A 27916-nucleotide genomic window follows, 5' to 3' on the forward strand; every position below is an offset into this window, starting at 1 on the left:
CACAATGAATGGCGGTGCTAGCTCGAAGGGCCAAACGGCCTCCTCCTGCACCTATTTTCTATGTTTCTATGTTCACCTCTATGGGTCCCTCAATGGCCAAATGCCTGTCGAGGCCCTGAGCTTCCTGATTGGTGAGGAGACCCAGTCTAACTCGCTGCAGTCTGAAGAAGGGTCTCGACCCGAAACGTTACCCAGTCCTTCTCTCCGGAGATGCTGCCTGACCCGCTGAGTTACTCCAGTATTTTGTGTCTACCTTCGCTGCGGTCGGCTTGCTTTCCAAATCGCTAATTTGGACATCTTTTGGGGGAAGTTGCAACTTTTCTACATTGTGACTAGTTGTCACCCAGCCGACTAAAAATACTTATTCTGTGAACTGTATGAGTCAGCTTCCCACTCCAATAAAAACAGCCAACATTGAGTAATTTTGTCTACTTTCTGTGGCTGGGGTTTTTTGTTAAATGGGATGCCAGCTGCCTCTATCCATCCTCCTGGAAAGTCCGGAGTGCTTCCGAAATTCTGCCGACTTCAATGGAGCCTGCATCTTCTCGTGGACAACCAGGATGCTCTTCAACCAGACCACACCATTGTTACATATCAACTGTGGCCATTGCCAGAGTATAGAATTTATATGGAAACACGTTGCATCTGTTTTAAAGATGTCTCTAGATGTCACAATCTAGATCTTGATGTATCACATTGATTAAAATTATCAGTTGAATGTATTTATTAATTGTTGCAATTATATTGTTATTTATTGTATTTATATAATCGTTGTCAGACTCTTAATAAAAGTATCTTAAGATTGAAATGTTTTGTGATTCACTTGATTCACATGGGTTTGCCTGGGCTATTTCCCCCTCATAACTGATTCCTCTTGAGGACGGTCGTATAGTCCTAATTGAGCCCAGGGGCAGAGACTGGGGGCGGGGGGTGAGAGGAAGGAAGCTGGGGGAGGAAGTGGTTGATGGCTGTTAGAGTTCAGTTTAGTGCTTCGATATATAGCGCGGAAACAGGCCCTGCGGCCCACCGAATCCACGCCGACCAGCGGCGCCCGTACACGGGCACGATCCTGCGCCTTGGGAACAATTTACAATCTTTTACCAACGCCAATTACCCTGCAATCCTATGCGTCTTTGGAGTGTAGGAGAAACCCGGTGAAAGCCCGCGCGATCCAGGGAAGAATATGCTAACTCCGTACAGACTGCATCGGTTCTCAGGATGGAACCCAGGTCTCTGGCGCTGCAACTCCACCACTGCGCCACCGTGTCATAAGCTTGTGGTCACAAGCTGGGTTTCTCCACGTTTCGCAATATGGCTGATGAATGTCAGTTCCTAAAAGCATCATAAGAGTGAAATCCTTATAATTCGGACCATCCCTTCTCAGCTGCTGTCGGTCAGCTGAATGGTCCTTTTGGTCAATTAGAGTGTGGAAACAAAGAAACATAGAAACAAAGAAAATAGGTGCAGGAGGAGGCCATTCAACCCTTCGAGCCTGTACGCACCGCCATTCATTGTGATCATGGCTGATCATCCACAATCAGTAACCCGTGCCTGCCTTCTCCCCATATCCCTTGATTCCACTAGTCCCTAGAGCTCTATCTAACTATCTCTTAAATCCATCCAGTGATTTGGCCTCTGCTGCCCTCTGTGGCAGGGAATTCCACAAATTCACAACTCTCTGGGTGAAACATAGAAACATAGAAAATAGGTGCAGGAGTAGGCCATTCGGCCCTTCGAGCCTGCACCGCCATTCAATATGATCATGGCTGATCATCCAGCTCAGTAACCTTCTCACCTCAGTTTTAAATGGCCTCCCCTTTATTCTAAGACTGTGGCCCCCTGGTTCTGGACTCCCCCAACACTGGGAACACTGGGCGGCAAGGTGGCGCAGCGGTAGAGTTGCTGCCTTAGAACGAATGCAGCGCCGGAGACTCAGGTTCGATCCTGACTACGGGCGCTGTCTGTACGGAGTTTGTACGTTCTCCCCGTGACCTTCGTGGGTTTTCTCCGAGATCTTCGGTTTCCTCCCACACTCCAAAGACGTACAGGTATGCAGGTTAATTGACTGGATAAATGTAAAAAATTTCCCTAGTGTGTGTAGGATGGTGTTAATGTGTGCGGGGATCGCTGGGCGGCGCGGAATAGGTGGGCCGAAGGCCCTGTTTCCGTGCTGTATCTCTAAATCTAAATCTAAATCTAAAACATTTTTCCTGCATCTAGCTTGTCCAGTCCTTTTATAATTTTATATGATTCTGTAAGATCCCCTCTCATCCTTCTAAACTCCAGTAAATACAAGCTTAGTCTTTTCAATCTTTCCTCATATAAGCATATAACAATTACAGCATGGAAACAGGCCAGTTTGGCCCTTCTAGTCCATGCCGAACACTTTCTCTGACCTAGTCCCATCTACCTGCTCTCTGACCATAACCCTCCAATCCCTTCCCAACCATATACCTATCTAATTTACTCTTAAATAATAAAATCGAGCCTGCCTCCACCACTTCCACCGGAAGCTCATTCCATACAGCCACCACCCTCTGAGTAAAAAAGTTACCCCTCATGTTACCCCTAAACTTTTGTCCCTTAATTCTGAAGTTATGTCCCCTTGTTTGAATCTTCCCCACTCTCAAAGGGAAAAGCTTACCCACGTCAACTCTGTCCGTCCCTCTTAAAATTTTAAAAACCCTATCAAGTCCCCCCTTAACCTTCTGTGCTCCAAAGAATAAAGACCCAACCTGTTCAATCTCTCTCTGTAGCTTAAGTGCTGAAACCCAGGCAACATTCTAGTAAATCTCCTCTGTACTCTCTCTATTTTGTTGACATCCTTCCTATAATTTGGCGACCAGAACTGCACACCATATTCCAGATTTGGCCTCACCAATGCCTTGTACAATTTTAACATTACATCCCAACTTCTATATTCGATGCTCTGATTTATTAAGGCAAGCATACCAAACGCCTTCTTCACCACCCTATCCACATGAGATTCCACCTTCAGGGAACAATGCACAGTTATTCCCAGATCCCTCTGTTCCACTGCATTCCTCAATTCCCTACCATTTACCCTGTACGTCCTATTTTGATTTGTCCTACCAAAATGCAGCACCTCACACTTGTCAGCATTAAACTCCATCTGCCATCTTTCAGCCCACCCTTCCAAAAGGCCCAAGTCCCTCTGTAGACTTTGAAAATCTACTTCATTATTAACTACACCACCTATCTTAGTATCATCTGCATACTTACTAATCCAATTTGCCACACCATCATCCAGATCATTGATGTAAATGACAAACAACAGCGGACCCAACACAGATCCTTGGGGTACTCCACTAGACACTGGCCTCCAACCTGACATACAGTTGTCAACCATTACCCTCTGGTATCTCCCATTCAGCCATTGTTGAATCCATCTTGCAACTTCACTATTAATACCCAACGATTTAACCTTCTTAATCAACCTTCCATGTGGAACCTTGTCAAATGCCTTACTGAAGTCCATATAGACAACATCCACAGCCTTGCCCTCATCAATTTCCCTGGTAACCTCTTCAAAAAATTCAAGAAGATTGTGAACGATGTGAGAGGGGAGGGGAGGTAAATACAGAAGTTAAAGTGTTGTACTTAAATGCGCGTAGTATAAAAAATAAAGTGGATGAGCTTGAGGCTCAGTTAGTCATGGGCAAGTATGATGTTGTAGGGATCACTGAGACATGGCTACAAGAGGACCAGGGCTGGGAACTGAATATTCAGGGGTACACAACGTATAGAAAAGACAGACAGGTGGGCAGAGGGGGTGGGGTTGCTCTGATGGTAAGGAATGATATTCATTCCCTTGCAAGGGGTGACATAGAATCAGGAGATGTTGAATCAGTATGGATAGAAATGAGAAATTGTAAGGGTAAAAAGACCCTAATGGGAGTTATCTATAGGCCCCCAAACAGTAGCCTCGACATAGGGTGCAAGTTGAATCAGGAGATAAAATTGGCGTGTCAAAAATGTAATGCTACGGTGGTTATGGGAGATTTCAACATGCAGGTAGACTGGGAAAATCAGGTTGGAAATGGACCCCAGGAAAGAGAGTTTGTAGAGTGCCTTCGAGATGGATTCTTAGAACAGCTTGTACTGGAGCCTACCAGGGAGAAGGCAATTCTGGATTTAGTGTTGTGTAATGATCCTGATCTGATAAGGGGACTAGAGGTAAAAGAGCCATTAGGAGGCAGTGATCACAACATGATAAGTTTTACTCTGCAAATGGAAAGGCAGAAGGGAAAATCGGAAGTGTCGGTATTACAGTATAGCAAAGGGGATTACAGAGGCATGAGGCAGGAGCTGGCCAAAATTGATTGGAAGGAGGCCCTAGCAGGGAAGACGGACGGCAGGATCAATTTATTCCAAAGAGGTGGAAAGACTCTAAGGGGAGTAAGAGACACCTGTGGCTGACAAGGTAAGTCAGGGACAGCATAAAAATTAAGGAGAGGAAGTATAACATAGCAAAGAAGAGTGGGAAGACAGAGGATTGGGACTCTTTTAAAGAGCAACAAAAGTTAACTAAAAAGGCAATACGGGGAGAAAAGATGAGGTACGAGGGTAAACTAGCCAATAATATAAAGGAGGATAGCAAAAGTTTTTTTAGGTACGTGAAGAGGAAAAAAATAGTCAAGGCAAATGTGGGTCCCTTGAAGACAGAAGCAGGGGAATTTATTATGGGGAACAAAGAAATGGCAGACGAGTTAAACCGTTACTTTGGATCTGTCTTCACTGAGGAAGATACACACAATCTCCCAAATGTTCTAGGGGCCGGAGAACCTAGGGTGATGGAGGAACTGAAGGAAATCAACATTAGGCAGGAAATGGTTTTGGGTAGACTGATGGGACTGAAGGCTGATAAATCCCCAGGGCCTGATGGTCTGCATCCCAGAGTACTTAAGGAGGTGGCTCTAGAAATAGTGGAAGCATTGGAGATCATTTTTCAATGTTCTATAGATTCAGGATCAGTTCCTGTGGATTGGAGGATAGCAAATGTTATCCCACTTTTTAAGAAAGGAGGGAGAGAGAAAACGGGTAATTATAGACCAGTTAGTCTGACATCAGTGGTGGGGAAGATGCTGGAGTCAATTATAAAAGACGAAATTGCTGAGCATTTGGATAGCAGTAACGGGATCATTCCGAGTCAGCATGGATTTACGAAGGGGAAATCATGCTTGACAAATCTACTGGAATTTTTTGAGGATGTAACTAGGAAAATTGACAAGGGAGAGTCAGTGGATGTGGTGTACCTCGACTTTCAGAAAGCCTTCGACAAGGTCCCACATAGGAGATTAGTGGGCAAAATTAGGGCACTTGGTATTGGGGGTAGGGTACTGACATGGATAGAAAATTGGTTGACAGACAGAAAGCAAAGAGTGGGGATAAATGGGTCCCTTTCGGAATGGCAGGCAGTGACCAGTGGGGTACCGCAAGGTTCGGTGCTGGGACCCCAGCTATTTACGATATACATTAATGACTTAGACGAAGGGATTAAAAGTACCATTAGCAAATTTGCAGATGATACTAAGTTGGGGGGTAGTGTGAATTGTGAGGAAGATGCAATAAGGCTGCAGGGTGACTTGGACAGGTTGTGTGAGTGGGCGGATACAATAGACAATAGACAATAGGTGCAGGAGTAGGCCATTCAGCCCTTCGAGCCAGCACCGCCATTCAATGCGATCATTGCTGATCACTATCAATCAGTACCCCGTTCCTGCCTTCTCCCCATACCCCCTCACTCCGCTATTACATGGCAGATGCAGTTTAATGTAGATAAGTGTGAGGTTATTCACTTTGGAAGTAAGAATAGAAAGGCAGATTATTATCTGAATGGTGTCAAGTTAGGAGGAGGGGGAGTTCAACGAGATCTGGGTGTCCTAGTGCATCAGTCAATGAAAGGAAGCATGCAGGTACAGCAGGCAGTGAAGAAAGCCAATGGAATGTTGGCCTTCGTAACAAGAGGAGTTGAGTATAGGAGCAAAGAGGTCCTTCTACAGTTGTACCGGGCCCTGGTGAGACCGCACCTAGAGTACTGTGTGCAGTTTTGGTCTCCAAATTTGAGGAAGGATATTCTTGCTATGGAGGGCGTGCAGCGTAGGTTCACTAGGTTAATTCCCGGAATGGCGGGACTGTCGTATGTTGAAAGGCTGGAGCGATTGGGCTTGTATACACTGGAATTTAGAAGGATGAGGGGGGATCTTATTGAAACATATAAGATAATTAGGGGATTGGACACATTAGAGGCAGATAACATGTTCCCAATGTTGGGGGAGTCCAGAACAAGGGGCCACAGTTTGAGAATAAGGGGTAGGCCATTTAGAACGGAGATGAGGAAGAACTTTTTCAGTCAGAGGGTGGTGAAGGTGTGGAATTCTCTGCCTCAGAAGGCAGTGGAGGCCAGTTCGTTGGATGCTTTCAAGAGAGAGCTGGATAGAGCTCTTAAGGATAGCGGAGTGAGGGGGTATGGGGAGAAGGCAGGAACGGGGTACTGATTGAGAGTGATCAGCCATGATCGCATTGAATGGCGGTGCTGGCTCGAGGGGCTGAATGGCCTACTCCTGCACCTATTATCTATTGTCTATTATCTATTGTCAATCATGATCTTCCAGGCACAAATCCATGTTGACTGTTCTTAATCAGGCCTTGTTTATCCATAATGTTTATATATATTGTCCCTAAGTATCTTTTCCATTAATTTTCCCACCACAGACGTTTACTTTTAGAACCTTTTTTAAACAAGGGCACAACATGCGCAATGCGCAAATGCACCATTCCCGTTTCTAATGACGTTTGAAATATTTCCGTCATAGCCCCTGCTATTTCTGCACTAACTTCCCTCAATGTCCTAGGGAATATCCTGTCAGGACCTGGAGACTTATCCACTTTTATATTTTTTAAAAGTGTCCGTACCTGCTCTTCTTTGATTCTCATGGTTTCCATCACTACTCTACTTGTTTCGCTTACCTCGCATAATTCAATATCCTTCTCCTTGGTAAATACCGAAGAAAAGAAATTGTTTAATATCTGCCCCATTTCTTCCGGCTCAGCACGTAGCTGTCCACTCTGACTCTCTAATGGACCAATTTTGTCCCTCGCTATCCTTTTGCTATTGACATATCTGTAGAAACCCTTGGGGTTTACTTTTACATTACTTGCCAAAGCAACCTCATATCTTTTTTTTGCTTTTCTAATTTCCTTCTTAAGATTCCTTTTACATTCTTTATATTCCTCAAGAACCTTATTTACTCCCTGCCGCTTATATTTATTGTATATCTCCCTCTTTTTCCGAACCAAGTGTCCAATTTCCCTAGAAAACCACGGCTCTTTCAACCTATTATTCTTTCCTTTCCACCGAACAGGGACAGAAAGACTCTGTACTCTCAAAATTTCACCTTTAAATGTCCTCCATTTCTCTATTATATCCTTCTCATAAAACAAAATGTCCCATTTCACTCCTTTTAAAATCCTTTCTCATCTCCTCAAAGTTAGCCTTTCTCCAATCCAAAATCTCAACCCTTGGTCCAGTTCTGACCTTCTCCATAATTATATTGAAACTAATGGCATTGTGATCACTGGACCCAAAGTGCTCCTCAACACATACCTCCTTCACCTGACCCGTCTCATTTCCTAACAGGAGGTCCAACACTGCCCATTCTCTGGTAGGTACCTCTACGTATTGCTGCAAAAAACTATCCTGCACACATTTTACAAACTCCAAACCATCCAGCCCTTTTACAGAATGTGATTCCCAGTCTATGTGCGGAAAATTGGAATCACCCACAATCACTACTCTGTGCTTACTACTAATATCTGCTATCTCCTTACATATTTGCTCTTCCAATTCTCGTTCCCCATTTGGCGGTCTATAATACACCCCAATAAGTGTTGCTAAGCCTTTCTCATTTCTGAGTTCCACCCAAACAGCCTCCCTAGTCGAGCCTTCAAATCTATCGTGCCAGAGCACTGCTGTGATATCTTCCCTGACAAGCAATGCAACACCTCCACCTCTTGCCCCTCCGATTCTATCACATCTGAAGCAATGAAATCCTGGAATATTTAATTGCCAATCGCAACCCTCCTGCAACCATGTTTCACTGATCGCCACAACATCATACTTCCAGATGTCAATCCAGGCTCTAAGCTCATCCACCTTTCTTACAATGCTCCTAGCATTAAAATATACACATTTAAGGGACCCATCATTTCTTATTCTCAGTTTATTTCTTTTCACTTCTTTCTCTCCTACATATTGGGTCTGAGTGTTTCCCTTTTCTGCCTCCTGCCTCACACACTGCCTATTAGCTCTCTGTGTTTGAGTCCCTCCCCCCAACCATACTAGTTTAAAGTCTCCGCAATTACCTTAGCAAATCTCCCCGCCAGGATATTGGTTCTCCTCAGGTTCAGATGCAACCCGTCCTTTTTGTACAGGTCATACTTCCCCCAGAAGAGGTCCCAATGATCCAGAAACTTGAATCCCTGCTCCCTGCACCAGTCCCTCAGCCACGTATTTATCCTCCACCTCACTCCATTCCTATTCTCACTATCGCGTGGCACAGGCAGTAAGCCTGAGATTATCACTTTGGAAGTCCTTTTTTTTAACTCTCTTCCTAGCCCCCTAAATTCTCCTTTCAGGACCTCTTCCCTTATCCTACCTATATTGTTGGTACCTATATGTACCACGACCTCTGGCTCCTCTCCCTCCCTTGTCAGGATATCTTGGACACGTTCAGATACATCCCGGACACTGGCACCAGGGAGGCAAACTACCATCCGGGTCTCCCGACTGCGTCCACAGAATCGCCTATCTAACCCCCTCACTATAGAGTCCCCTATCACTATCGTTCACTTCTTCCTTTCCCTACCCTTCTGAGCAACAGGGCTGGACTCCGTGCCAGAGGCTCGGGCGCCGTCGCTGCTCCCAGGTAGGCTGTACTCCCCAACAGTACCTAAACAGGAGTATTTATTGCCAAGGGGTACATCCACTGGGGTACTCTCTAGTCCCTGCCTCTGCTCCTTCCCCCCCCCCCCCCGAACCGTGACCCACTTGTCTACCTCCCGTGGTTTTGGAGTGACCACCTCTCTATAACTCCTCTCTATAACCTCCTCACTCTCCCTGACCAGACGGAGGTCATCAATCTGCCGCTCCAGGTTGCTAATACGGTCCCTTAGGAGCCCCATCTCGTCGCACCTGGCGCAGATGTGGATGTCTGGAAGACTATCAGACTCCCAGATTCCCCACATCCGACACCCAGAACAATAAACTGCCCTGGCACTCATACTCCCCAAACAAAACCCCGTGCTCGGTTACTAAACCTACCGCCCGGCCGCTGCTCCAACCGCTCCAACCGCCCACCCAAAAGAACTGAGTGATCTCCTGGGAGAGGCGAAAAACCGGATAAAAAACCCAAGCCAATTTGGGAAAAAAAATCCGGGAAATTCCTCTCCGACCCCAAGCTAGGCGATCGAAACTTGTCCGGGAGATCACACAGGTCTTACTCCTTACTATCTCCACACAATACTTCCCAAGCAACACAGCTTGGTGCTGCTGCTGCTGATACTGCTGCTGATTGCTGCTACGAATTGCTGCTCTCGAATTCACGTAAACTGGAGGAACGCCAATCCAAATTCTCCAGATAGTCTGCCTGGTCCGTGGAATTATCCGATCGCTTTGTGTCATTTATTTGTAAAGCAGCATCTGCAGTTCCTCGTGTGCTCCTGTTGATCAACGTCAGACTGGGCTGCGAGTGGGGGGGGGGGGGGGGTCTGGCTCACTGTGCTGCTCTCCGGGGCTGGAGGGGTTAACAGCCTCTTGCTGGTGTGTAATCAGTGGCAGATTGCCAGAGGCCCTTCACCCTGAACACTCGCAGCAAAACAACGTTATTCAGCACAGAATCAATTCCCCACGCACTGCAGGGCGTGTCGTTGACAGTTGCAGTTCTGTGCGGTTTCGCAGCTTCCTGAAGGCGGAAGCGTTTTGAACCAAGAAGTTCTCGGAATTAAAAATGGCCTCGAAACACCAGATCCAGAGTTTAACTGAAGACGCGACTTGTCCCATTTGCCTGGATTTCTTCACCGATCCGGTTATACTGGAGTGCGGGCACAACTTCTGCCGCTCCTGTATCACACAGAGTTGGGACAAGGAGGGGAGAAACTCCTGCCCGGAATGTAGAGAGGAGTTTGCAGACCGCACCCTCAAAGGAAATCGGGCCTTGGCGAATATCGCTGAGACAGCTCGAGCACTGAGCCTGAACACGGGAGGGAAGGAAAGTAAACTTCACTGCGAGGAACATCAGGAAGAACTGAAGCTGTTTTGTGAAACCGACAAGAAACTGGTCTGCCTGATCTGCCGAGACGCGCGGGAACACAGAGAGCATCGCTTCATGCCGATTAAAGAAGCTGTTGAAAGATACAAGGTAAAAGCAAACAGAATTTGATCAGCTGATGAATTTTCCTTTCCGCCATTTTGCGGACCGCGCTCCCTCGGCGACTGTTCGGTTCACCCAGCCTCCCACCCAAACCAGCCCTTCCCCAGGTACTTGCCCCAGCCACCGCTGGAGATGAAACACATGTCCCGGTACCTTCCCCCTCACGTCCATGCAAGGACTCCAGCAGTCCTTCCAGGTGAGACAGCCCGCGGCTCTCTGCTGATACGCTCCACGACCCGATGAGTTCTCCAGCAGTTTGTGTCTTTTTGTAAACTTCCATGTGCAGTTCCGTGTCTGCAGTTCATTGGTTCCGTCTGGTCTAATTCTTTCACTGACTGAATCTGAATCTCAATCCCAGGAGCAGATTAAAATTTCCTTGGAGATTCTCACAAAAAATAAATCAGCGGTGGGGGAAATGGAGCAGCGACAGAAAGAGAAGATTTCTGGAGTCCGGGTAAGGTTTCCAGTTTCCCTTCTCTGATCTTGTGCTATTGTCTTAGATTCCAGGCTCGATAATATTGACCTTCACCTTTCATTTGACAGGAACAGTCACAGAACCTGTTGACCTACATCACATCGGTATTTGCTGAACTGCGCCAGATTCTCAATGAGAAAGAGCGGCTCTTTCTCAGGGATCTCCGGGAAGACGAGGAGAGCGTTCTAAATCCAATGGAGAATAATCTACGAGCGATTCAAGAGGAGATAAACTCTATTCAAGAGAAACTCACAAAGCTGCAGGAGCGGGTGAACCAAACGGACAGTTTGATATTTCTGAAGGTAAGGAGTTACAAATTCAATTTGATTCAATGTAAGGCTGTGAAAGTCGACTCGACTTATCTCTAAAATAAGTACGCAAAACACAAGACTCAGTTAAATCGTTTTACTGAAACACCAAGGTGGGAGAGACACAGAGACTGAGTTCACTGTTGTTCGCTCAAGCACCTGCTTCTGTCATCTCAAAGAACATACAGATTACAGTCAGTATTTATACAGTTGAAAACAGCACAAAGCAGATGCAGTAATTTCCCATGGTTACATAGCATAAAGCAGTCTCAGCAGATACATAGTAGAGTTCCCATAATAGAGTTCCTTTAATTGTGTTAGGGAGTCAAACAGGAGTACAGGGGAGTAAAGGGAATAACATAGCTAAGATGATTAGAGAGGTACTGTTAGGCAATAAGGAGGTACCATAACATCGAGTTCAGAACATTGAAATGTCCAGAACTCAACAACAAACCTAGAAAAACAACTTCTAAACCATGGGAAGCAACTTCTTATCTGCAGGTGTCCATGAATGTGAAGGACTACCTTGCAAAAGCCTGTTTTCAATACAATAACCAAAACAAGCTTTTGTACAGATCTTTCTAACAAGCTGCTAAGGTATCGAACTTCCCAGCACAAAATGTCCTCCAAAGGTGCCACAAAATGGTTTCCCCAAAGTTAGCTTCCACAAGGCCACAATCACAAAATAGTGGGTAACAGTCTGAAATAAATGCAGAATTTCCCAATAATTCAGGGCTGATTGAAACAGCCCAGTCGGTAGGGAAGACGAACACCTCATATTTTGAGCAGACGGCAACCCAACATGTAACATATATTCTCCTGTTACAGGTAAACCTTATCCCCTTCAGACGTCCCTGTTCCTTCAACTGTTCCCCACAGGCATTTCTTTTCATCCCCAGTCCCCGTCACCACGTTGGTTCCCCTTCTCCAACCGCAGATCCCCCAACCCATCCTACTGGGAACCCAACACATTCTCTCCTGTTGATTTCCACCCCATCCCTTCCATTGCATTCCCCATTTATCTTCCTGGCCAGATTCCAATTCAGTAGCAAGTTTTCTGCCCTTCGCCATCAGCTGCAGGGATATCCATCAGTCTGTGATATGTCCGTCATCACACAACTTCACCTATCGCTTGCCATTTATTGCCCCACTTTCTTCCCTTCACCTCCCACATCTATTCAAGAAGATTTAAAGACGCTCCTGTCCAGAAACGTCATGTGTACATTTCCCTCCTCAGATGCTGGCTGGCCTGATCACGATTTTACTCTATGCAGTACCTTGTGTCTCCAAATAAATGGTTTAGACAATAGACAATAGGTGCAGGAGTAGGCCATTCGGCCCATTGAGCCAGCACCGCCATTCAATGTGATCATGGCTGATCATTCTCAATCAGTACCCCGTTCGTGCCTTCTCCCCATACCCCCTGACTCCGTTATCCTTAAGAGCTCTATCTAGCTCTCTCTTGAATGCATTTAAAGAATTGGCCTCCACTCCCTTCTGAGGCAGAGAATTCCACAGATTCACAACTCTCTGACTGAAAAAGTTTTTCATCATCTCCGTTCTCAATGGCCTACCCCTTATTCTTAAACTGTGGCCCCTGGTTCTGGTGTCCCTCAACATTGGGATCATGTTTCCTGCCTCTAGCGTATCCAACCCCTTAATAATCTTATACATTTCGATAAGATCCCCTCTCATCCTTCTAAATTCCAGTGTATACAAGCCTCGTCACTCCAGTCTTGCAACATATGACAGTGCCGCCATTCCGGGAATTAACCTAGTAAACCTACGCTGCACGCCCTTAATAGCAAGAATAATCTTTCTCAAATTTGGAGACTAAAACTGCACACAGTACCCCACGTGCGGTCTCACTAGGACCCTGTACAACTGCAGTAGGACCTCTTTGCTTCTGTACTCATCTCCTCTTGTTATGAAGGCCAACATTCCATTGGCTGCCTTCACTTCCTGCTGTACCTGCATGCTTCCTTTCAGTGACCGATGCACTAGGACACCCAGATCTCGTTGTACGTCCCTTTTCCTAACTTGACACCATTCAGATAATACTCTGCCTTCCTATTTTAACCGCACACTTACCCACATTAAACTGCATCTGCCATGAATCCACCCACTCACACAGCCTGTCCAAGTCACCCTGCAACCTCATTGCATCTTCCTCACAGTTCACACTACCACCCAGCTTTGTATCATCTGCAAAGTTGCTAATGGTACTTTTAATCCCTTCATCCAAGTCATTAATGTATATTGTAAACAGCTGCGGTCCCAGCACCGAGCCTTGCGGTACCCCACTAGTCACTGCCTGCCATTCTGAATGGGACCCATTTATCCCCACTCTTTGCTTTCTGTCTGTCAACCAATTTTCCATCCATGTCAGTACCCTACCCCCAATACCATGTGCTCTAATTTTACCCACTAATCTCCTATGTGGGACCTTGTCGAAGGCTTTCTGAAAGTTGAGGTACACCACATCCTCCAACTCTCCCCTGTCATTTTTCCTAGTTACATCCTCAAAACATTCCAGCAGGTTAGTCAAGCATGATTTCCCCTTTGTAAATCCATGCTGGCTCGGAACGACCCTCTTACTGCTATCCAAATGCTCCGCAATTTCGTCCTCCCTTTTTCTCTCTCCCTCCTTTCTTAAAAAGTGGGATAACATTAGCTACCCTCCAATCCACAGGAACTGATTCTGAATCTATAGAACATTGGGAAATAGAAACATAGAAAATAGGTGCAGGAGTAGGCCATTCGGCCCTTCGAGCCTGCACCGCCATTCAATATGATCATGGCTGATCATCCAGCTCAGTAGCCTGTACCTGCCTTCTCTCCATACCCCCTGATCCCTTTAGCAAAAAGGGCCACATCTAACTCCCTCTTAAATATAGCCAATGAACTGGCCTCAACTACCTTCTGTGGCAGAGAATTCCACAGACTCACCACTCTCTGTGTGAAGAAATGTTTTCTCATCACGGTCCTAAAAGACTTCCCCCTTATCCTTAAGCTGTGACCCCTGGTTCTGGACTCCCCCAACCTCGGGAACAATCTTCCCGCATCTAGCCTCTCCAACCCCTTAAGAATTTTATATGTTTCTATAAGATCCCCCCTCAGTCTTCTAAATTCCAGCGAGTACAAGCCCAGTCTATCCAGTCTTTCCTCATATGCAAGTCCCGCCATCCCAGGGATTAATCTGGTGAACCTTCTCTGTACTCCCTCTAAGGCAAGAACGTCTTTCCTCAGGTTAGGAGACCAAAACTGCACACAATACTCCAGGTGCGGTCTCACCAAGGCCCTGTACAACTGCAGCAGAACCTCCCTGCTCCTAAACTCAAATCCTCTTGCTATGAATGCCAACATACCATTCGCTTTCTTCACTGCCTGCTGCACCTGCATGCTTGCTTTCAATGACTGGTGCACCATGACACCCAGGTCACGTTGCATCTCCCCTTCTCCCAATCGGTCACCATTCAGGTAATACTCTGCTTTCCTGTTCTTGCCGCCAAAGTGGATAACCTCACATTTATCCACATTATATTGCATCTGCCATGCATTTGCCCACTCGTCTAATCTATCCAAGTCACTCTGCAGCCTTCTAGCATCCTCCTCGCAGCTAACACTGCCACCCAGCTTCGTGTCATCCGCAAACTTAGAGATGTTGCATTCAATTCCCTCGTCCAAATCATTAATATACACTGTAAATAACTGGGGTCCCAGCACTGAGCCTTGCGGTACCCCACTAGTCACTGCCTGCCATTCCGAAAAGGACCCGTTTATTCCTACTCTTTGCTTCCTGTCCGCCAACCAATTTTCTATCCACCTCAAAACTGAACCCTCAATACCGTGTGCTTTAAGTTTGTACACCAATCTCCTATGTGGGACCTTGTCGAAGGCCTTCTGAAAGTCCAGATATAACACATCGACTGGTTCTCCCTTATCCACTCTACTAGTTACATCCTCGAAAAATTCTATAAGATTCGTCAGACATGATTTGCCTTTGGTAAATCCATGCTGACTTTGTCCGATGATTTCACCACTTTCCAAATGTGATGCTATCACATCTTTAATAACTGACTCTAGCATTTTCCCCACTACCGATGTTAGGCTAATTGGTCTATAATTCCCCGTTTTCTCTCTCCCTCCCTTTTTAAAAAGTGGGGTTACATTAGCTACCCTCCAGTCCTCAGGAACTACTCCAGAATCTAAAGAGTTTTGAAAAAGTATCACTAATGCATCCACTATTTCTGAGGCTACTTCCTTAAGCACTCTGGGATGCAGCCTATCTGGCCCTGGGGATTTATCTGCCTTTAATCCATTTAATTTACCTAACACCACTTCCCGACTAACCTGGATTTCCCTCAGTTCCTCCATCTCATTAGACCACCGGTCCCCCGCTATTTCCGGCAGACGGTTTATGTCTTGCTTAGTGAAGACAGAACCAAAGTATTTGTTCAATTGGTCTGCCATCTCCTTGTTCCCTATGATCAATTCACCTGTTTCCGACTGCAAGGGACCTACATTTGCCTTAACTAATCTTTTTCTCTTGACATATCTATAAAAGCTTTTGCAGTCTGTTTTTATGTTCATTGCCAGTTTCCCCTCATAGTCTATTTTCCCTTTCCTAATTAAGCCCTTTGTCCTCCTCTGCTGGACTCTGAATTTCTCCCAGTCCTCTGGTATGCTACTTTTTCTGGCTAATCTGTATGCTTCATCTTTTGTTTTAATACTATCCTTGATTTCCCTTGTTAGCCACGGATGCACTACCTTTCCTGGTTTGTTCTTTTGCCAAACTGGGATGAACACTTGTTGTAGTTCATCCATGCGACCTTTAAATGCCTTCCATTGCATGTCCACCGTCAACCCTTTCAGCATCAATCGCCAGTCTATCTTGGACAATTCACGCCTCATACCCTCAAAGTTACCTTTCTTTAAGTTCAGAACACTTGTTTCTGTATCGACTTTGTCACTCTCCATCCTAATGAAGAACTCTGCCATATTATGATCACTCTTGCCCAAGGGGCCTCGCACAACAAGACTGCTAACTAACCCTTCCTCGTTACTCAATACCCAGTCTAGAATGGCCTGTTCTCTCGTTGGTTCCTCGACATGTTGGTTTAGAAAACCATCTCTCAAACATTCCAAGAAATCCTCTTCCTCAGCACCCCTGCCAGTTTGGTTCACCCAATCTATATGTAGATTGAAGTCACCCATTATAACTGCTGCACCTTTAGTGCATGCATTTCTAATTTCCTGCTTGATGCCATCCCCAACCTCACTACTGCTGTTAGGTGGCCTGTACACAACTCCCACTAGCGTTTTCTGCCCCTTAGTGTTTCGTAGCTCTACCCATATCGATTCCACTTCCTCCAAGCTAATGTCCTTCCTTTCCACTGCTTTAATCTCCTCTCTAACCAGTAACGCTACCCCACCTCCTTTTCCTTTCTGTCTATCCCGCCTGAATATAGAATATCCCTGGATGTTGAGCTCCCAGCCTTGGTCACCCTGGAGCCATGTCTCCGTAATCCCAACTATATCATAATCATTAATAACTATCTCCACATTTAATTCATCCACCTTATTATGTATACTCCTTGCATTGAGACACAAAGCCTTCAGGCTTGTTTTTACAACTCTCTTACTGGTTATACAATTATGTTGAAAAGTGGCCCTTTTTGATTTTTGCCCTGGATTTGTCTGCCTACCACTTTTACTTTTCATCTTGCTACCTGTTGCTTCTACCCTCATTTTACACCCCTCTGTCTCTCTGCTCCTGCTCCCATCCCCCTGCCATATTAGTTTAAATCCTCCCCGACAGCACTAGCAAACACTCCCCCTAGGACATTGGTTCCATTCCAGCTCAGGTGCAGACCGTCCTGTTTGTACTGGTCCCACCTCTCCCAGAACTGGTTCCAATGTCCTAAAAATTTGAATCCCTCCCCCTTGCACCATTTTTCAAGCCATGTATTCATCTGAAATATCCTCCTATTCCTACTCTGACTAGCACATGGCACTGGTAGTAATCCAGAGATTATTACCTTTGAGGTCCTACTTTTTAGTTTATCTCCTAGCTCTCTAAATTCACCTTGTAGGACCTCATCCCGTTTTTTACCTAAATCGTTGGTGCCGACGTGCACCATGACAACTGGCTGCTCACCCTCCCCCTTCAGAATGTCCTGCAGCCGCTCAGAGATATCCCTGACCCTTGCACCAGGGAGGCAACATACCATCCTGGAGTCTCGTTTGCGGCCGCAGAAACGCCTATCTATTCCCCTTACAATTGAATCCCCTATCACTATAGCCCTTCCACCATTTTCCTCCCCTCTTTTGCTGCAGAGCCACCCACGGTGACATGAACTTGGCTGCTGCTGCCTTCCCCTAATGAGCCATCTCCCCCAACAGTATCCAAAATGGCATATCTGTTTAGGAGGGAGATGACCGCAGGGGACTCCTGCACTACCTGCCTACTGCTACGCTGGCTAGTGGCCACCCGTTTCCTTTCTGTCCGCTTATCTTTTACCTGTGGTGTGGCCAACTCACTATATATGCTATTCACGACCTTCTCAGCCTCGTGAATGCTCCAGAATGAGTCCAACCGCAGCTCCAACCGTTCAATGCAGTTTGCCAGGAGCTGCAGCTGGACACACTTCCTGCACACGTAGTCATCAGGGACACCGACAATATTCCTGATTTCCCACATGTTGCAGGATGAGCACTCCACGGGGCCAATCTCACCTGACATGTCTTACCCCCAAATTAAATCAAATCCCTCTTAATCCTTTAAACTCTACCTTTACTAAAAAGCACTGAACCCTTAACTCACTGAACCCTTAACTCACTGAACCCTTAACTCACTGAACCCTTAACTCACTGAACCCTGAACTCACTGAACCCTGAACTCACTGAACCCTGAACTCACTGAACCCTGAACTCACTGAATCCTTAACTCACTGAACCCTTAACTCACTGAACCCTGAACTCACTGAACCCTGAACTCACTGAACCCTGAACTCACCGGACCCTTAACTAAAAGTACGAACAAAAAGCAGAATTACAACCCCGGGGTTACGCCCAATCAGCTGCTTCCTCTAGTCCGCTTCCACCAATCAGTGGCTTCCTCCAGAACACTTCTTTTGAAGTGTGAGGGAACGTTTTTATCTCCAACCGCCTCCAACCGCTCCTGGGCCTCTGGGTGAACAAAGCCCCGCGCTGGGTTTTTAAATCTACCGCCCGGATGCTGCTCCAACCGCCTCCAACCGCTCCTGGGCCTCTGGGTGAACAAAGCCCCGCGCTGGGTTTTTAAACCTACCGCCCGGACGCTGCTCCAAACGCTTCTCAATGCGTCCACAATTTCTAGAGCCACCTCCTTAAGTACCCTGGGATGCAGACCATCAGGCCCTGGGGAATTATCAGCCATCAGTCCCATCAGTCTACACCACACCATTTCGTGCCTAATGTGAATTTCCTTCAGTTCCTCCGTCACCCAAGGATCTCTGGTCACTAGAACATCTGCGAGATTGTTTGTATCTTCCTTAGTGAAGACAGGTCCAAAGTACCGGTTTAACTCGTCTGCCATTACCTTGTTCCCCTGCTTCTGCCTTCAAGGGACCCACATTTGCCTTGACTATTTTTTCCTCTTCACATACCTAAAAAAGCTTTTACTATCCTTCTTTATATTATTGGCGAGTTTGCCCTCGTACCTCATCTTTTCTCCCCGTATTGCCTTTTTAGTTATCTTCTGCTGCTCTTTAAAAGAGTCCCGATCCTTTGGCTTCCCACTCTTCTTTGCTATGTTATACTTCTTCTCTTTTATTTTTATGCTGTCCTTGACTTCCCTTGTCAGCCACGGGTGCCTCTTACTCCCCTTAGAATCGTTCCTCCTCTTTGGGATATATTGATCCTGCAACTTCTGCATTATTCCCAGGAATACCTGCCATTGCTGTTCCACCGTCTTCCCTGCTTTCAGGGCCTCCTTCCAGTCAATTCAGGCCAGCTCCTGCCTCATGCCTCTGTAATCCCCTTTGCTATACTGTAATACTGACACTTCCGATTTTCCCTTCTCCCTCTCAATTTGTAGAGTAAAACTTATCATATTGTGATCACTGCTTCCTAATGGCTCTTTTACCTCAAGTCCACTTATCATATCAGGTTCATTACACAACACTAAATCCAGAATTGCCTTCTCCCTGGTCGGTTCCAGTACAAGCTGTTCTAAGAATCCATCTCGGAGGCACTCCAAAAAACTCTCTTTCCTGGGGTCCATTACCAACCTCATTTTCCCAGTCGACCTGCATGTTGAAATCTCCCATGACCACCGTAGCATTACATTTGCGACATGCCAATTTTAGCTCCTGATTCAACTTGCACCCTATGTCGAGGCTACTGTTTGGGGGCCTGTAGATAACTCCCATTAGGGTCTTTTTACCCTTACAATTCCTCATTTCTATCCATACTGATTCTACATCTCCTGATTCTATGTCACCCCATTGCAAGGGAGTGAATATCATTCCTTACCAACAGACCGACCTCAACCCCTCTGCCCCCCTGTCTGTCTTTTCTATAAGTTGTGTACCCCTGAATATTCAGTTCCCAGCCCTGGTCCTCCTGTAGCCATGTCTCAGTGCTTCCCACAACATCATACTTGCCAATGTCTAACTGAGCCTCAAGCACATCCACTTTATTTTTTATACTTCGCGCATTTAAATACAACACTTTAATGTCTCAGTGATTTCCACAACATCATACTTGCCAATGTCTAACTGAGCCTCAAGCACATCCACTTTATTTTTTATACTTTGCATTTAAATACAACAGTTTAATTTCGTTATTCACCTCCCCTCTCACACCGGTCACAATTGGGCCTGACCTTACCCTCTTATCCCTTCTAGAACTTCCCTTCCCATTTATTCGAGAGTCCTTTGCAATTTCTCCTGTATTCGCTTCCCCTTTAACTCCATCTTCATATTCCCAATTTGCCAACCCCTCCCCCCCCCCCCAACTATTTAGTTTAAAGCCACACGTGTAGCATTAGCAAACCTGCCTGCCAGAATGTTGGTCCCCCTGCTGTTAAGGGGCAACCCGTCCCTCTTGTATAGGTCATCCCTACCCCAGAAGAGATCCCAGTGGTCTTGAAATCTAAATCACTGCTCCCTGCACCAGCCCCTCAGCCATACATTCATATCCCTGATCTCTCTGTTCCTGCCCTCACCAGCACGAAGTACAGGCAGCAGTCCAGAGACAACCAACTTCGACGTCCTACTTCTCAGTCTTCTTCCTAACTCTCTAAACTCATGTTGCAGTATCTACTTCCTCTTCCTCCCGACGCCGTTCGTGCCCAAATGCACAACTATTTGCGGTTGATCACATTCCCTCGCTAGGATGTTCTGGGGCCATATTACTACCTCACTCACACCCCATTCAATCGCAGGACTGGCTGCATCTTTATCGGGAAGTGTAGTTGTACTTATCACATTGAGCCTGTCATATTTTCCATGTTGTTCAAGCCAAGTCCTCTCTTAGTCTGACATGAACATCTAGTCACAAGTGGCAACATGATGTCTGAGGAGACAAAGGTTGGTAGACGATATGGGCCCCCTCTTGCTGACCCACAGGGTGCAAGACGAATCAGGGGACGCTTGAAGGGGCAATGCAGGATCTTTGGCGAATACGATAGAAGAAAATTCCAAGGCATGTAACACAGACATTAAACGTAAGAGGGTAACAGTGAAGAGAGGGTGACACCTGTTGGACAAATGAGGTAATTCACGACTGGAACCAGAGGAGGTTGAATCGCCCTATCAGTCCTGTATTAAATATACGCTTTACATGTAATTAATACATAATACTGCACTGATGTGGCGCTGCGCCAGTATTAAGTGCTGGGATCTGTCGGAAAATTGTAATAATTTGGCTGAAATTCCTGCTGTCACGATGTGGACGCTCAGTGTAAATTAATTGATCTTTCTGATGTTTTATATTTCAGGAGGAAACTCGTCAGACGAGGAGGTGAGACTCTCTACACTGTTTTGGAAAGTAACCCAGAAATCGTTGATGCGTGTCTTATAACCGGGTGTGTAATTAATGCAGGATAAGTGATGATCACCAGTTGTTGTCAGTAGCAGACCGTAGCTTGGCCGTTGGAAAGTTCGATCACCCGTTTTTGTTGAACACGGTGTTGAGAGAAACGATTGATTCCGTCAAAACAGGTAAAACATCAATAATTGTTCGTGACTTGTAAGTATTAGAAACATAGAAAATAGGTGCAGGAGGAGGCCATTCGGCCTTACAAGCCAGCACCGCCATTCGTTGTGATCATGGCTAATCGTCCACAATCAGTAACCCGTGCCTGCCTTCTCCCCATATCCCTTGATTCCACTAGCCCCTAATTCATTACATGTAAAGGGCATATTTAATATTGGACATGGGAGTATTCAACTTACTCTCGTTCCAGGCATGAATTACCTACTTTATCCAACAGGGGCCCCCCTCGCTTCACTGTTAATCGCTTGCCTTTAATGTCTGTACAACATACCTTGGAATTATCTTCCATCCGACTTGCCAAGGATTCTTCATTGCTCTTTCTAGCCCTCCTGATTCCCTGTAGGTCAGCCAGGGGGGAGATAGAGTACAAGTAGAGATTGGATCACATGCATTCGAAACGATGGAGATGTAGGGGTGGGGGGGGGGGGGTGAATGAGCAGAGTGGGCATTGATGTGCTGAACGTTGTTAAACTGGAATTTAGAAGGATGAGAGGGGATCTTATCGAAACATATAAGATTATTAAGGGGCTGGACACGTTAGAGGGGGGAAACATGTTCCCAATGTTGGGGGAGTCCAGAACCAGGGGCCTCAGTTTAAGAATAAGGGGTAGGCCATTTAAAACGGAGATGAGGGAAAACTTTTTCAGTCAGAGAGTTGCAAATCTGTGGAATTCTCTGCCTCAGAAGGCAGTGGAGGCCAGTTCTCTGAATGCATTGAAGAGAGAGCTAGATAGAGCTCTTAAGGATAGCGGAGCCAGGGGGTATGGGGAGAAGGCAAGAACGGGGTACTGATTGAGAATGATCAGCCATGATCACATTCAATGGTGCTGCAGGCTCGAAGGGCCGAATGGCCTACTCCTGCACCTATTGTCCAGTGTCTATTGTTATTCATTGCAATGTTTTCCCCACCGTTTCCTCCGCTCAGCCGGCTCTCTCCAGACACGGGGTTTGAAATCAGAAGCGGAAACACCGTGGCAACAGATCCACAGATCCCCACTGAGTCTCCCTCCAGCTCAAGGAGTTTTGTCCCTGCTGTTGGATGTTGTTGGAGTTGCGCGCGGTCCAGATGCCAATTTGCAGGAAGCGCAGTCCGTCATTCCCGTTCCAGACTCTCCTCCCTGCTCTCCCGAAACTCCTGCCATTGACTCCATTTATACCTCCCGCTGCCTCGGCAAGGCCAGCAGCATAATCAAGGACGAGTCGCACCCTGGCCACTCCCTCTTCTCCCCTCTCCCATCAGGCAAGAGGTACAGAAGTGTGAAAACGCCCACCTCCAGATTCAGGGACAGTTTCTTCCCAGCTGTTATCAGGGAACTGAATCATTCTACCACAACCAGAGAGCAGTGCTGAACTACTATCTTCCGCGTTGGTGATCCTCGGACTATCCTTGATCGCACCTTGCTGGCATTACATTACACCAAACATTATTCCCACATCATGTATCTGCAAAAGTATTGATTGTAATCATGTATTGTCTTTCTACTGACTGGTTAGCACTCAACAAAATATTTTCTCTGTACCTTGGTAAACTGTAACTCCTCTTCCGACACCTCCAATCCCACGCGGTCCCCTCCTTTCCTCGCTACTCCAGTCCGCTTCATCCTACCCACCTAACACGGCTCCTTATCACAGTCACAATAAAACTTTATTAGCCAAGTATGTTTTGCAACATTCGAGGAACTTCATTTGCCATACAGTCATAACAGTAAAAAGCAACAGGACGCACAAAATATATTTTAACGTAAACATCCACCAAAGTGACCCCTCCACATTCCTCACTGTGATGGAAGGTGAAAAACAGTTCAATCTCTCCCTTCTTTGTCCTCCAACGGTCGGGGGCTCGAACCTTCTGTGACCAGATGTGTCCATGGTCCCAGATCCCACATTTTAAGGCAGAGATAGCTGGATTCTGGGTTAGTACAGGTGTCAGAGTTTATAGGGAGATGGCAGGAGAAAGGGGTTAGGAGCGAGAGATAGATCAGCCACGATTGAATGGTGGAGTAGACTTGATGGGCCGAATGGCCTCATTCGAATACTTTCATTTATGACCTTATGACTGTCCAAATTCACCTGATAACCCAGGCCTTCAGACCTGATGAAGTTGTTGTAAACCCTTTTGCACCCACTCCAATTGACTAACAAACCCACCCTTCCCTTTGTCTCACCCTCCACTCAAAAAACACAGGAGCAGGTCATCTGGCCCCTCGTGTCTGCCCCCCTTTCACTGTGATCATGACGACCCCACCACGCACCTCTACCTCCTCTTTAACAACCTCAAATTACCGATAACCTCAATATCCACCTGCTCCGATCTGCCTCCATATCTGAATAGCCCGCTTCGTTCCTCCATCACCACCGCAATCTCGCAATCCTCCTCACTCTCCGCACTCGTCCTCCCCGTCCACCCTCCCCCACCTCACGAAATTCAACTCTCCATCCCTGGATTAAAAACTCCGGGGAAGATGTCTGTTGTCCACCCGATGTGGTTGTGGGTGAAACCCCGGGCAGGGTTTCAGTTGTCCGTCCGCTCGCCTGTGCCTGAGGCCGAGCGGCCTCTCCCCCGGTCCCGGGGCCGCGCTGCCCGAGTCTCCCCCCGACCCCCGGGGACTCTCTGATTCTCTGCTTCTCCCCCCAGTCTCCGTCACCCTGGATGTGGAAACAGCGCATCCGCGGCTCGAGGTGTCTGAGGATCGGAAGCGGGTGAGACGGAGCGAGACCCGGAGGAGTCGCCCTAACACCGGGAAGAGGTTTACAGTCAGTGCGTGTGTGCTGGGATCGGAGGGATTCACATCGGGGAGACATTACTGGGAGGTGGAGGTGGCGGGGAGTGATGGCTGGGGTCTGGGAGTCGCCGCAGAGTCTGTGGAGAGGAAGGGAAAGGTCACACTGTCCCCGGAGACTGGAGTCTGGAGGATCAGGCGGTGGGATGACGAGTTTGATGCAGTCACCTCCCCTCCATCCCGTCTCCCCGCCCGTCCCATCCCCGGGAGGGTGGGAGTTTATCTCAGTTACGAGTCCGGGACAGTTTCATTTTACGACGCGGACACCAAGTCCCATCTCCACACCTTCACTGGGAATAAATTCACGGAGAAACTTTATCCTTTCTTCGGGCCTTATTGGCGTAAAGACCAGTGGCTGAGAATCTGCTCCGGTTCCGCTCCGGGTGTGTAAAAGGGTCGGGTCCCGGGACCGGCGTCAGGAGCGGGGCTCAGGGGCTGTGGGGCAGAAACCCGGTGGACAACAGGTCGGCGCTGAACGGCTCCCATTTAATCCCCAAATTCCGCGTCGTAAAAAAACCCCAAGTGACCGCGGAAATAAAACCAGGGGGAATGTAAATGTGGGAAGAGAGAAATAAAGAGCAAGTGGAATCAGAGCTGTCGATCCGTTCATTTTAACGCGCTAACCGCGTCCGGCAACGGAACAGAAATTACTTTTGTGAAAATATTTTTTAAATGTAATGGGATTGGACCCTTCTCGTCAAAAGTCGTTACGGTATTATTAACTCCGTTCAATGACTAGTTCAATGTAATAGATACAGTTCATGTTACTTCAGTGATTTGGAAAATGTACACAACCATTGACACACACGACAAGCTAATTGAAAGATCGCGTTTATTTGAATGATGTGCATTGTTGCTTCCAATACTGTAATTGAAATAAACTCAAAATTACTTGGACTGTACAGATTGCTTTTGAATTCCTTTGAAATCTACTGAACGGGGAGACAGCAGTTTAGTTTGCTTTAGTTTAGATTGGAGATAGAGTGCGGAAACAGGCCCCTCGCCCACCGAGTCCGCACCGCCCAGCGATCCCCGCACATTAACACTACCCTACACACTCCCTATCTCTCTCTCCCCCTCTCTCTCCCCCTCTCGCTCTCTCTCCCCCCCTTTTCTCTCTCTCTCTCTCTCTCTCTCTCTCTCTCTCTCTCTCTCTCTCTCTCTCTCTCTCTCTCTCTCTCTCTCTCTCTCTCTCTCTCTCTCTCTCTCTCTCTCTCTCTCTCTCTCTCTCTCTCTCTCTCTCTCTCTCTCTCTCTCTCTCTCTCTCTCTCTCTCTCTCTCTCTCTCTCTCTCTCTCTCTATCTCTATCTCTATCTCTCTCTCTCTCTATCTCTCTCTCTCTATCTCTCTCTATCTCTCAATCTCTCAATCTCTCAATCTCTCTCTCTCTCAATCTCTCAATCTCTCAATCTCTCAATCTCTCAATCTCTCAATCTCTCAATCTCTCTCTCTCTCTCTCTCTCTCTCTCTCTCTTCCCCCCCCCCTCTCTCTCTCTCTCTCTCTCTCTCTCTTCCCCCCCCTCTCTCTCTGTGTGTGGGTCTGTGTGTGTGTGTGTGTGCTTGTGTTACAGTTCTTGGCCTTGTAATATAAAATAGACGACACACTAATTGTGTGTCTGAGCTTATTTACCCCAGTCTAGTAGACACCGGGGAGAGAGTCTGGAGAGAAGGAATGGGTGACTTTTCAGGTCGAAATCACACAGACACTTAATTGTGAGTTTAGTTTAGTTTGAGATTACAGCTCGGAAACAGGTCCTTCGGCCCACCGAGTCCGCGCTGACCACCAACCCCGCACATTAACACTATTAAGGCAGGAACAGGGTACTGATAGAGAATGATCAGCCATGATCACATTGAATGGATCGAAGGGCCGAATGGCCTCCTCCTGCACCTATTGTCTATTGTCTATCCCACACACACATAGCAGGGACAATTTACAATTATACCAAAGCCAATTAGCCGACAAACCTGTTCGTCTTTGGAGTGCGGAGGAATGGGCCTCAGATGTGGTCAGGGCTGACGTCACAAGGTCATGAGTGATAGGAGCAGAATTAGGCCATTCGGCCCATCAAGTCCACTTCGCCTCTCAATCATGGCTGATCTCTCTCCCTCCTAACCCCATTCTCCTGCCTTCTCCCCATAAACCCTGACACCTGTACGAATCAAGAATCTATCTATCTCTGCCTTAAAAATATCCCCTGACTTGTGGCCTCCACAGCCTTCTGTGGCAAAGAATCCCACAGATTTACCACCTCTGTCCAAATAAATTTCTCCTCATCCCCTTCCTAAAAGAACGTCCATTAATTTTGAGGCTGTGACCTCTAGTCCTCGACTCCCCCAATATTGGAAACATCCTCTCCACATCCACTCTATGCAAACCTATGATGTGGACATAGGGCTGAGGACAGGTGGAGGCCTTGAGGAGCAGATGTGGACAGATGTGGCGATGGGACTGGCAGGTGCAATGCGGGGAGGGGGTGCCGGCACAGATGTGGTGAGGGGGGAATGGCGGGGAGATATGGAGCAGGTAGATGCGGACAAACATCATGGACAGATGTGGAGCTGGGACAGATGTGGATGGGACATAGGTTTAAGGCGAAGGGGAAAAGATTTCATGTAAATCTTTCACACAAAGGGTGCATGGAACAAGCTGCCAGAGGAGATAGTTGAGACAGGGACTATCCCAACGTTTAAGACACGGTTAGACAGGTACATGGATAGGACAGGTTTGGAGGGATGTGGACCAAACGCAGGCAGGTGGGACTCATGTAGCTGGGACATGTTGGCCAGTGTGGGCACGTTGGGCCGAAGGGCCTGTTTCCACGCTGTATCACTCTCCGACTCTATGTGGAGAGGGATTTAATAATAGAGGCAGACGTGGAGAGGGTCTTGCACAAGGAGCGAAACTCTGGAAAAATATTTGGCACAGGTCCAGTCACAGGAAGGCTATGGTATCGGAAGAATCTCACCCACACTCAGATTCCTTGGGCTACCTATCATATCTTATTTTTTCTTTCAACCCTCCAGTATTGATCAAGCCTTTCTGCTATGGAAGAGGAAGGGATTAGTATCTATTTGTGATTTGTTTTTAGACGGTTGTTTTATGTCTTTTGAACAACTGTCCAATAAATATAATTTGCCTAATTCAAATTTTTATAGGTATTTGCAAATTAGACATTTTTTGAAGGCTACTTTACCCTCTTTTCCGTTATCACATCAAACTGAAATTACACACGGAGAGTGGTGAATCTGTGGAATTCTCTGCCACACAAGGTAGTTGAGGCCAGTTCATTGGCTATATTTAAGAGGGAGTTAGATGTGGCCCTTGTGGCTAAAGGGATCAGGGGGTATGGAGAGAAGGCTGGTACGGGATACTGAGTTGGATGATCAGCCATGATCATATTGAATGGCGGTGCAGGCTCGAAGGGCCGAATGGCCTACTCCTGCACCTATTTTCTATGTTTCTATGTTTCTACAGAAAATGTTTTACACTTGAATCCTTATCAGAAAGGTTTAATATCAGGCTATCTATGAGTTGATTTTCAAATTACAAGTAGGCACATCTGATAAAATTAAGAATGATTGGGAAGAGAACTTCAAATTTCTTTACCTATAGAGAAATGGGAGAGGATTCTTCAA

At 46.7% G+C, this 27916-nt stretch overlaps 1 protein-coding gene across 1 annotated transcript; it reads left to right on the plus strand.

Annotated features, from left to right (window-relative positions):
• The first annotated feature begins 9803 nt into the window (after nt 1-9803).
• On the plus strand, nt 9804-24980 carry LOC144603030 (zinc-binding protein A33-like). The gene is made up of 6 exons (XM_078416159.1): nt 9804-10439; nt 10810-10905; nt 10995-11228; nt 21220-21242; nt 21324-21442; nt 24133-24980. Exons 1-6 carry the CDS (start codon nt 10029-10031, stop codon nt 24666-24668), a joined length of 1419 nt encoding a protein of 472 aa, XP_078272285.1. The 5' UTR covers nt 9804-10028; the 3' UTR covers nt 24669-24980.
• The last annotated feature ends 2936 nt before the right edge of the window (nt 24981-27916 follow it).

The sequence above is a fragment of the Rhinoraja longicauda genome, chromosome 19, assembly GCF_053455715.1.
Source record: "Rhinoraja longicauda isolate Sanriku21f chromosome 19, sRhiLon1.1, whole genome shotgun sequence".
Lineage (NCBI taxonomy): Eukaryota > Metazoa > Chordata > Chondrichthyes > Rajiformes > Arhynchobatidae > Rhinoraja > Rhinoraja longicauda.